The sequence below is a fragment of the Protopterus annectens genome, chromosome 7.part0 (genome assembly GCF_019279795.1).
Source record: "Protopterus annectens isolate FY-2018-M chromosome 7.part0, PAN1.0, whole genome shotgun sequence".
Taxonomy (NCBI): domain Eukaryota; kingdom Metazoa; phylum Chordata; order Ceratodontiformes; family Protopteridae; genus Protopterus; species Protopterus annectens.
Genome location: NC_056739.1, coordinates 1,555,691,889 through 1,555,704,017, shown reverse-complemented (window position 1 = coordinate 1,555,704,017; position 12,129 = coordinate 1,555,691,889). Strand labels below are relative to the sequence as shown.

At 40.0% G+C, this 12,129-nt stretch overlaps 1 protein-coding gene across 3 annotated transcripts in view; it reads left to right on the top strand.

Annotated features, from left to right (window-relative positions):
- NUP210 (nucleoporin 210) overlaps positions 1–12,129 on the top strand; it is a 2,490,054-nt gene that overhangs the window by 2,367,358 nt on the left and 110,567 nt on the right. For 2 of the 3 annotated variants that reach the window (XM_044078102.1, XM_044078101.1), the window contains one exon: positions 8,649–8,753. In XM_044078102.1, the coding sequence (XP_043934037.1) occupies positions 8,649–8,753 (105 nt within the window). Of the gene's footprint in view, positions 1–8,648; positions 8,754–8,831; positions 8,908–12,129 lie in introns of all 3 variants that reach the window. The other variant, XR_006365597.1, reaches the window with a different exon arrangement.

The following is a 12,129-nucleotide window of genomic DNA, read 5'->3' as shown; positions in this document are numbered from 1 at the left end:
TCCAGGCTGCTCTCCCTACTCAGGAGCTGTACACAGATGTTTCTGATCAAAGTTGAGGAGCCTCCTCCAGCATCCTCAAAGTCCAAGGTATTTAGTCCTATCAATATCTTGCACACCATATCAACATCATCACATCAAGGAGATGAGGGCTTTACTTCTAGCTCTCCAAGCCTTTCTCTCCCTTTGGGTTCTGGGTCCTCTAAATGTTTTTACAGACACTACCACAGTCATGTGGAACATCAGCAAACAAGGGAGCACAAAATCTGGGATTTTGCAATCCACCATCATTTGGTTCTTCAAGTGGTTTACATTCCTCCAGAGCACAGTCTTGTGGCAGACTGTCTGAGCAGGTCCAAGACAAGCCCTCATAAATGGATGCTTCAGAGGAAGGTGTTTCTGGACATTGTACAATGGTGGGGTACTCCTCAAGTAGCTCTTTTTGCATCCTCTCTGAATAAACACCTTCCCCAGTTCTGTTAGAGTGCCTCATGTTCTGACTTGGAAGGTGGGTGCCATGTCTTTATCTTAGAAGGGGATTTTTCTGTTTGCCTATCACTGTCTTCCTCCACTACCAAGGATCCTACACAGGATCATATGGAACAGGCCTAAAATCTTGCTGGTGACTCCCTTGGGGTCTAGACTGCACTGGTTCCCCCTTCTATTATATTTTCCAGGAGCAATCATACCAAGTTAGATGGCTCTTCTCATGCAAAATATGGAATTTCTCATTCACCTTCACTTGCTGACCCATCACTTAATACTTTGGGTGATAGGTTTTTGATTCCTTTTAGACACCAGATTTCTGAAGACACGCTTCAGGTTTTGCATGAGGTCAGCAAACCCACTACTAGAAAATCCTGTGTGACTAAATGGAAGAGATTTTCCATTTAGTGTCTCAAAAATGACCTTAACTATTTTTCTGTAGGTATTCCTATGTTTTTTTTCTTATTTGTGGGAGTTGCTCAATTCTATCTTGGCATAGTCATTGTTAAAGCTCATTTGTCAGCCATTTCCAGTTATGTGCCTCTGACTCCACCTCTGGTTTCTGTTTTGTTCTTGAGAAATTGACTCAGTCCCCTTTTGAATCTGCAGTTTCCTCATCCATACAACATTGTACTTGGAAGGCTGTATTGTTGGTGGCTCTTACTGCTGCCAAGAGGGTCTCTGACCTTCAGGCACTCATGGCAGTTCCACCTTTTTTTTTCCACAACCACAAGGTGTCTCTTCATACCAATCCTCCTTTTATGCCCAGGATGGTTAATGACTTGTCCTTGAATCAGTCATTTCATCTTCCTTCCTTTTTCCCTTGTCTGCAGAATCCTAGAGACAGGGTTCTTCGCACCATGAATTTACTTAGCTTAGATATTACCTAAGCAAGACAAAACATGTCAGGAAATCTGAGCAGCTTTTTGTTTCCTTTCATGCTAGGAAATTGAGTTTGGCTCTGTCTAAGCAAACCATCTCATCCTGGATTTCTAAGGCCATTTATTTTTGCTATTCTTTTCATAACAAACAGCTTTTTTCTTCTGTTCATGCTCATTCAACCAGGGCAGTGGCCTCTTCTGGTGCTTTATTTTATTATTCTAGATACTAGATCCATCTTGTAAACTGTGTTGGTCTTCTTTTCAAACCTTTACCAAATTTTACAAGTTGGATGTCATTTCTAAGGCCAGGGTGGGTTTTGCCAGGGCCATTCTTCATGGAATTTTGGAGGCCTGTTCTGCTACCATATTGTCGAATAGTTTTTGTACTCTCTCAAGCATTAAGAGTACTGCAGCTGTGAATAAGGGAGGACATAGTAGTTTGTGTAAGCTCATACCATCACAATAGCTATCCTGCTTCTTACTGTTGCATTATTCTGTCTCTCCCTCCTACCCCCTGTTGCTTTCTGTTGCCTCCCTTCTGGCCAAGGGGCCTTTCCTACTTCATTTTCTCCTCCTTCCCTTCCTGGATGTGTGTGATATTGATTTCCTCTGGGGTTGCTTACATATGTACCTTACACCTTGAAAATAGGACATCTGACATACAGCACATGAAAGGTGTAAAGGCCTGGTATACTGGTCAGATTTCTGGCTGTTCTTGGCAGGATATCCCAAGAGTGAAGAATACTGCAACAGTAAGAAGTAGGATATCCTGCTATTATGGCAAGATCTTACACAGCTGTACTTTCCTGTCTTTTCAGATCCTTCTGCACCTTATAATGTCTGCTTGTCAGATGTCCATGTAGCTTACCCTACTAACATGCCTTCCAGCAGGTTATCTTTGTTCTTTTCTTTCATTTTTCTTTCCCAGCTGCTCATCAGCTTATGGAGACCCCTTTCTGAATATCATTCATGTCTAATTCTCAATCAGTATGTGATATTCTTTATGTCAGCTGGGAGGAGGGGGGGGTCCTCTTCTCAGAAACATGTAAACTTAGGTAATTTATTCCTTTCCATTCCCAGTATTTGATATTCCTTAAACAGAGGTGCCCATTCGACCACTGATATAGAAGAGGCTGTTCCATTTAGATATGTCTTACTGTCTTACCATCATGATAAGCCATTACTGCCCTCACTGCATTAAGTATCATATTTAGTAGGTCGCCAACTTCATTGTTGTAGAAAGATGAAGCCCTATGACCCAGGCAGACAGAGTTCAGATAATGGCTTGCAAACATGAAGGAGATAGCATGGAGGGAGGGAGGGAAGTGTGCTGGCCTTGTGTGGCAATTCATGTCTCTTCTGTAGGGGTGCTCTTTCACATTCTAAAATCCCATGGGAGCACTGACTTCAAGGGGTCAGGGCAGTCCTTAGGTATCACTCGCAGAAGTGAATCCCCTCTAGACACATATTGCATACTGAACCCCCTAGATGATTGGTTGAGCATTTCAAGTCTTCCTATTTTCATAATTTATCAACAGGTGTTCATATCAGTGTTTCTTGAAATGGTTCCTCAGTTGTGTGTTAATTTTTTTTCAAGAAATTCCTGTCTTCCGGCATTTTTATGTTTACATTCAGACCATTTTACACTTGCCTGATTTCTTTGGACATTTTTATTTCTTTTTGCTGTATCTGCACAATGTTTGTGTCCTATGTCCTTATTTTCGCCAGATTTAAAACTTTTACATAAGATAATGTTTAACTTAAAATCTAATTTATAAAATTATTTCACTTAAGTCATTCTAATATTATGTATGCACTTCAACTAAATGGTACTTAAAGATCGTATGCTTACTCGTATTATTTAAATAAACAAATGGATTATAAAGCCATCTCAGTGGGCCCCACAAGTTTGATTGCACACTTTATACCACAGCCTTATACTGTTTGTTATGTGGGATTCATAGGCCAACTGTGCAGCTGCACAGCTGTAAATATCAAGCATCCCATATTGCAATGTGGGTATTAGTTGCTTAGATGTGAATTGGGGCTTATTTGATACTGGTGGTATGAAAAATGCAGTGCATAGAAAATGAGTGGCCAATACCATGTTACAGGGACACCTGTCATTAGGCAAGATCTCTGGAGTCTCTGTAGCATAGAGTATTCGACATTACATGAAAGACACATGTGCATACCCGATACCCAACTGTGCTCAAGGCTATGCATGTTAACACACACAACAAAGTTTAAGTACAACCACTAGTATTTTATTTTTATGATTTCATAGGTTCTACTACTGAACATGTCTGATGTCTGTAGGTCACTTGTAGCTGATGATGGTACTGTTTACGTGCATGACGCAGTGAAACTGTCAGTAACACTGACATTGGAGGACTCACACTCATGCCCCACTGTTGAGGAGTCTGAGGAGAGGATAAGCTAAAACTCTAGCCTCACCAGTGTTTTGTGGATGTCCTGTAAATTTGAGCCTCACCCAAGTTTCAGAACAGTCACAGCCCACATGGCATCTCTGAGCTGCATTACTACAGGTCAGTGATTCCAGCTGCAGATGGCTGCTATCCATACCATGGGATTGTGAGTGTGCTGTCTTCTGCTTCATTACATCAACACCTGCATCATAACTTAGGGGTTTGGAGATAGGGAGTCGGTGTTGTTACTGAGATCACAGATATCTAACACTGTATCTGTCCGTATGTCCATAAAGCAGATGTTAATTGTCATTCGGTCTGCTGCTGTATATCCTGCTGTTCGTTGCTATGGAAGCGTCATGATCATAGGTGACCAATCACAGGCTAGGCATACAAATATGAAACAAGACTATTCCTGAAACTGCAACTTTGTCAGCTCTGGCCACGGAACCTGGTAGTGGCTGGTCTCACATACTTTGCCACCAGCACTCCACTGGCCCCAAATCTGAAGTGGCTTTCACAACTGCAGTTCACCACCACCTATATTCCCTTGTGGTAGATGGTGTGTCACTCCTACTCATGCCTGGCATTCAGGTCAAGGGTGCTTTTATATCTCTTTCCTGTTGACATTGGACACCCTATCTCAGTGCACATGCATGCCCCTGTGGTTCTGTGTTATCCCTGCCATGGACCCTATCAAGCCCTGAGACTGCAGGCCCCCAAAATACACATTGCCAATGACTACAACACTGCAGAATGCGACCCCCCCTTCTCTCCCAGCAGTCTGTTACCAGACTGTGTGACTGCCACATCCACCTCCCATGACCCTGGCCCATATGACAACATTGCTGTCATCTGTCACTCTGTCCCCTACCTGTGCAAGTGATGATGACTGCACTGCTCAACCCGTAACCCATGTGAGTAAAGTTATGGCTGATGCACAGAGTGTCCAGTGTTTTTACTGTGTTTCCCATCCTGGGTTTGATAATGCATGCATCATTTTATTTTGTGTTGTTTGTATTATGGCTCGTAGTTTGGTTCCAAATGCCATCTCTTTGTCATTCTTGCAAAATATTTTGCCCATTTCTGCTCACATGTGGTGTCACTGCTGCTTGTTTCAACTCTCTCTGACTTGACTGCCATTGTCTTATTCTCTGTACCAACAGATAAAGGTGGACTTTGTTTGGAAGTTTCTATTGTGCCGAAGGTGTTTCCTTACAATCATGTTCTTGCTGGCAAGACTTGGGTGAATATTGCAGTGCCAGATCAGATGCATCAGGGCAACAGAATTATCTCTCAAGATGACTAAAAACAGGGCGTACCACATTATGTGTCTGTGTGTACAGTATTTTGTGCCATCTCTGAAATGGTCTGAGTTTCAGATGATGATCTTCATCCATGTTTCAAAAATTATGTCCAGAATCTCCACCATTGTATGTGGCCAACTAGTTGAATGCTTGGTAACTGTGTATATTGGGCTTCTTTACTTGCCTGTTAATCACCTGCCAAGTAGATGACCCTGTAGAAAGTCCCTTCACACAAAACATTGGTGCAGGTTAGATATATGCCAGATATGATTTTGATGGGAATTGTCTGGGTGGCAAACAGAAACACTGTAGCTGATGGTGTCCTGGGCATTAAACTCCACCAAGCAGTTGATAAAGTGGAAGCCCTTCCTGTTGTTGTGTCTGACACCCTGTGGACCAGCTTGGGGCATGATGGCAATGTGTTTCAGTCAGTTGCTTCCAGGACCTCAGGGAAATGGGCACTGTTGTAAACAGCTGTGCAGTGGTGGTTCTCTCCTCTGCCTTCCTTCAGAACCACATATGCTCCTCTACATGCCACAGCATAATGTTGTAGAACTGGTGTAGGATATATGAGGCTGATGCCTGCAAAACTCCTTACATGTCTCCAGTAGGCCTTTCAAAGGGTCCTAAAGCTGGGATAGTTAAAGTCATACATAAATTAGTGTCCACAGGGTAGGCTTGATTCTGCATATTTGACGCAGTTTAAGTGTGGTATCCACATCAACAAGGATGCAGTCCAGGATCTGTTGAACTGTCCGGTTGTAGGAAGTTAGACAGGAGCAGTATCCTCCACATTGGTACTGAGTGCCACAACACACCATGTGATGAGCACTGGATCTGAGAGCAGCCGCTAACACTTTCTGGTATGCTATAGCTTCTACTGTCAAAGATCACCAGTCTCTCTTAAACAGGGAATTCTTGATGTTAAGAATAGGTGAATGCTATAGTGAAGCACATTTGCTTTATATATTTCTGAATCACTTCGCTGTATTGATGGTGTCAGTTGCATATTCACTGTCCCTCATTTGCATCTGGAATTTCATTTTCATGTCACTATGCAGCCATTTTTCAGTACCCTTCACACTGCACTGTTTTTAATCCTAACACAGACATGCTGATTGTCTTTCTAGATCATGTTCTCCCTGTGCATTGCTGCTTTCTGTACTATTGAGTAGTGTAGTATACTGCCTGTGAGTACTGGCAACAGCTTAGAAATCCAGGTAATTAGCCATATTGTTCATAGCATGTTGAATTAGAAATTTCATAAGTCATATGGCACCCCATCAAAATTTTTAAGTGAAATTATTGATTATTCTTTTGTCTGTTTTCCATATATTTGTTGTCTGCTTTTATCCAAATGAGCTTTGTGGATCGATGGTACTGTTGTAGTATTTTGTAAAAGGTTGTTCTAAAGATTTCTTAAACTGATGATTTTTATTTGCATGTTAACATTTTCTGTCATAACCTTCTCAAGTGCAGGTGCAACAATTTTAGGTCTTTCTGCAGATTTAAAAAGCTTAGAGATGAAGCCTGTAACACCTAGGTTGCTTGTCATTACTAATAGTCCTGTAGTACATTTAGTGGAGACTGTGTGTGTGGGATCATATGGGGATGCTCATTACTGCTTCTCTTGTGCTGTAACTCTCAAACTGTACGCAGTCAGGAAAATGCATCTCGGCCTTCTACCATCTGTTAATGTGGTCTGCAGCTGGATAATTTGTTAAAGCTTAGCAGGAGTTCTCTTCTATAAATTGATTGTTGCCATTTTGTTGGTTTGAATTTTGAGAACAGAATTAACTAAAAATTGAAACCCAACAACTTCATCAAAGTGCTCTGCCAGCCCTGACTTCCATTTTTTTTTTTTTTTCTGGTATGGCATGCACTGGACAAGGTGATAGTTCATCACAGTGTGCAGCTTAGTGTTAGTTTATTTTTACGTTTAATATTTTTAGCAATGCCAACTTGATGTGTTGGCCTTTAGCCTATCATTTTTGAACAACATTTGTAAAATGATAAAAAGTGTAGTAAATCATTATTAAAATGAGTGCAGGTTTAAGTTAAGGGACAAACGGCTATCATTAGGAGAAGCCTGAGCTTGCACTGCCAGGTGTATTTCAGATTTCTGTTATGGATCATCACTCACTTAATAGCAAGCTTGAACTAGAGGAGCAAGTCTTTGTACAGAGACTTAGCATGGAGGAGGATATTGGGACATTACCTCCACAGAACAATTACTGATCTTAAACTTGATGACCATACATTTTCAGTGCTGCAACCTGTGACAAGAAGTAGCCTCCTTCCTTCCTTTGTAAACCGGACTTTAGGTGGTTTCTTCAGAAGTAGGACAGTATACTAATATGTTAATGTAGCTCTCTTCAGTTCATGGGTCTCCCATTTCTTCTTTGCCAGGTATACTGCTGTAAGAACGTCTTGGGTCATTCACCCTTGGTTGATCAGTTATTATAGCAATAACCCATGCCTGGGTGTGGGTAATGCTGGATTTACCCACGGTTGGTGTGGTTTGGTCATGAGGGCGAAGCCCGAGTGGCCAAACAAAGTCAACCGTGGGTAAATCCAGCATTACCCACACCCAGAAGTGGGTTATTGCTATTATACAATGATATTATTTAAGAAAAAAAAAATACTTTTCGTAAATAATGGCATTGTATGATGCCTCCTTGCTGCCCTTCCGCAGCTGTCTGGTATTCTGCGGCAGTTCTGATGTACTGCGCATGCGTATGCCTACGCAGTACATCAGAGCTGTGGGCAAAAACAACAGAGAAAGCAAGATCTTCGTTGCTTTTTACAAACTGTTTCGCTATGTTAAATGGGTTTAACATAGTGAGACAGCTTGAAAAAAAGCAACGGAGAATTTCCGTTGCTTTTTTTAAAGCTGTCTCGGTATGTTAAACCCATTTAACATAGCGAGACAGTTTTGAAAAAAGCAACGGAGAAAGCAAGATCTCCATTGCTTTTTACAAACTGTCTCACTATATTAAAGGAGTTTAACATAGTGAGACAGCTTTAAAAAAGCAACGGAGAATTTCTGTTGCTTTTTTTAAAGCTGTCTCACTATGTTAAACTCGTTTAACATAGCGAGACAGTATGAAGCAACAGAGATCTTGCGTTCTCCGTTGCTGTAAACAAAGAGTTTTAGTAATGGAAAAAGTCCGGGCAACCGGACCTTTTTCCATTACTATAACTCTGATTTACAACGTGTTTTTGAATATTAATGGGGGGGCCGTTGTATAATTGACTTGTGTGTATGTTTAGTAACTTGAGAGGATATGATTGTTGATCACAGAATGGAGTTATCAGTTGTCATTAATGCTTTCACATTAAAATACAATATGTTTATTGCTTGTATTCTCTTTTATATATTATATTTTGTGCTATGATATTTTTAGGATTCTTCTCATTTTTTTCTTGTTTTCCTATGCCATAATGATAATGGTTTGCTTGCATTAGTATTTTACTCATTTAACAAATTCATTATTAAAATTAACTTATCCATGTGTGGTTTTGTTATTTGTTATGTGCTCCTTTAGAAGGCTCCTCTGATGGAGATGGCTTTTTCAGATATTTCGACTCCTATCATGTGATCTTGTTCACCTTGCTAGCCCTTGTTGCAGGAACAGCAGTTGTGATCATAGGTAAGTTTTTTGTTTATAGATATATTTTTAACTGTACTTTGTATCCATGATAGCTATATGCTGTTGTTTCATTTTCAGCATACCACACCATTTTCCCACTCTAAGAATACTATGCAGCATCCCGTGTTCCTACAGAGTTCTCCATCTCAGAGAGGTAAAACGTTTTTTTAAATAACCATAAAATCATGCATAGACACAAATCGTTTAGTGTGTGCTGTGCTTGTACAAGCTAAACGTACATGTACATAATATTCCAGTGAGAAATACGGTTTTGTTCAGATTTATTTTTTTGTACTTGCAATTATTGAATGGGAATTTTGTCTTGTTAGAAATATGACATGGTTGGCAATTATTCCATGATGTTACAGGCCTAATGTATGACAGACTGCAGTAAGCACTATGGCTTTATTTTCCAGTGTCTTAATTGTATTTGAGATGTGGCTCAGAACCAGACGTGTTCCTGCAGATGCTTTCTGTAACAGTGCAGAATATACAAATTTGATTTTAAGAGACAATAGAAAGTCCATTGATTTTTATTTTACATGTATGTTGGTAGCTGTTGTTTCCAAGAAACCTGAAGAGTGTTATCACCTGCTCTCTTTTTGAATACAGTTATTATCCCTTATGTCAGTCAGTTTGCAGGTGATGTTGACGCATCTCAGCACTGATATGATCTGAGTGTCATTTATCAATAATAATGATGCTTTTAATGTCTGCTTTTGTACATTGTGACCTTGAGGAAGGCAAACGTATGGATGGAACATCAACAGTTGGCCAGGCACTTCCTTAAGGGAGTGCTGCATCTCCACCCTCTACGCAGGAACCCATTTTTTCCATGTGCCTTCAACTTCATGATTGACAGGCTTGCCAGCTGGCATTTGATTGAGCTCACTTCCCACAATGTTGAAGTTCTTTTCATGGGAAATACTGTTTCTGGTGGCATCATCACCTTCTATCAAGTTGTGGAGCTTGAGGCTATTATGTGCATGTGGTGACATCTGGCTTTTTCACAGGAATAGGATTCTCTCAAGACGAAACCACATTTTCAGAAGGTATCCTGAACCAAACCATTCATCTCCTACTTTTCCTATTGGATGCAGAAACTGTTGGCATGTGCTGTTCTTACCTGCACTATAAATTCAGGTGTTCTCAGAGGAAGATAACATGAATTTTAAGAAAACAGACCATTTAGGCTCCTTTGCATCAGGGAAGGGCTTGCAGTTATCCAGAAAGCACATTTCATGTAGATAACCAACTACATTGTCATTTACCATCATTTGGCAAACCACCGTTATAATTATGTAGTTGTAGTTCATTTCTTCATTGGAGTAGTTGCCTCCATTTCTTTTTTTTCAAGAATACCTTTATTGCAGACTTTTGTGCTGTCACTACATGGTCATTTATATATACACCTTCACTAAGCCTTATTGCTTCAAACATATTTTGGGCAGTAAGGCTACATTTGCAAAGCCAGTCCTCCAGAATTCAGCCATCTGAGCTGTGGTCGAGGGCAGTCCTCTATCTTCTTCTAGCCTGGTTGTTCTGCTTTTGGTTTCATTTCAGCTAAGGACTTATCAAAGGAGGGGTTCAGTGTTACATTGGTATTATTACCTTTTAAAATTCATCTATGAGAACCCCATCATAGATGGCAGAGAAATATCATTCCATCATCCTCCTCCTCTGCAGATGAGAGGTTTTTCTGTCAGCAGCTGTTGGAATTTCCCCTTAGGCAAGTATATATTCTTGTACAACTTGCTTAGTAATGTTGCAACAAATCTGCAGTTCTTTTCAGAGCTACACAGTTATGGCTCCTAAACATAGCACAAGCAGAAAACTGTAATTCAGATTGGAAAGGGATGATTATGAAATGGGGTAAGCTCAAGAAATAAGTAGAGACTGGGATTTTGGATGCAGATCCTTAAGGAGAATAACATTAGCCTTACAGAATGTTATATTCATAAAGTAGCAGAAGGTATTCTAAGAACTAAGCCAAGATGGGAATGAAGACAGGAGATTCTGCCGATAGGGACGACTGCAATTAGGGGTACAGAGAATAGGCAAGAGGGAAATGTAATTTACTGGAAAAATATGACAAAGGAACCACAGTATTGGATGCCAAGTGAAAAACTAGCACTGCTTTTAGTAGAATCTAGAACAGAAGCTGCTGTTAAAAAGGGATAATTAGTAGAGCATATAAAATATTGCATGATAATTATAGGAATCAATCCAAGGAGGTTAGAAGGGACTGGGAAGAGAGAGAGAGAGACTGGATAAACAACTCACAAAGAAACAATGACAGCCAAATATTCAACAAAGTCTAGAAGAATTAGGATCTTTGCTTGGAAGTGTTTGCTTGGGTATTTTTATAGCCCAAGCAGACTTTAAATAATTTTTCCTCAGGTAGATTGCAAATGTTGGAGGTGAGGTGGGGAAAAAGAGGTAACTGGGAACATATTTTTTGGGAGTGTAATGACTTGACAGACTTTCAAATTTCCCTGGCGATGACTATGTCAGAAATACTGGGTGAGCAAATTGGTGTTTAAGGAAATTATTTTTTTGAGCTGGGACAAAATCTGAATTTACTAGCTATAGTAAGGCATTTCTGGGTTTAGTTCTGGTGGCTGCCAAAAAAGCAATTACTAGAAAATAGAAAACAAAGTCTAAACTAACCATACAAGAAGTAGCAAATATAGTAACAAGAGACAAAAGAACTGGAAGTGGGATCTTTAGAAAAGGGAAGGAATAACTTGCATAGAAAAAATGGGAAATGTGGGAACAATACATGCAGAATAATGCTTTAGTGGAGGAATGAGGTTAAAGGGAAGGCAGAAATTGAATCAGCTATGTGATGTTTGACTGACAATGACATATAGAAAATTGTATGTTATGTATAATGTTTGCAACTGAATAGATGTCAGTGTGTATTGTTTTCATTTATATAAATGTATGATTGTCTGTGTCATAAGTGGTAATTCAGTAAAAATGTTTTTGTTAAAAAAATCTGTAGTTCTTTACACAAAGGTTCTTAAAAGTAGTAGGGGAGTGAACTGGTGCACTCCTAGGGCAAGTGCGCTTAATGCAATTGAACATATGTCATGGCATGCATAATCCAGGTGCATAGATATCCCCAAGTCCAGGATTGTGCCATTAAAAAGCCGCATTGTCATTAATGAAGTAGTACCTGGATGAGGACCTGTTAAGTGGTGAACTCTTGCAAATCAATAGATACAGTAAGAACTTTCCAAATTTTCCTTAAATCCATCCATTTTTCTTTCTAGGGACAAATATGCATTGTCAACTCTGCTTCTACCTGAAGCACTTGTATGAGTTTAAAAAGTTGAAGCAACATCTTGACTGAAGCACCACACTTGCTTAG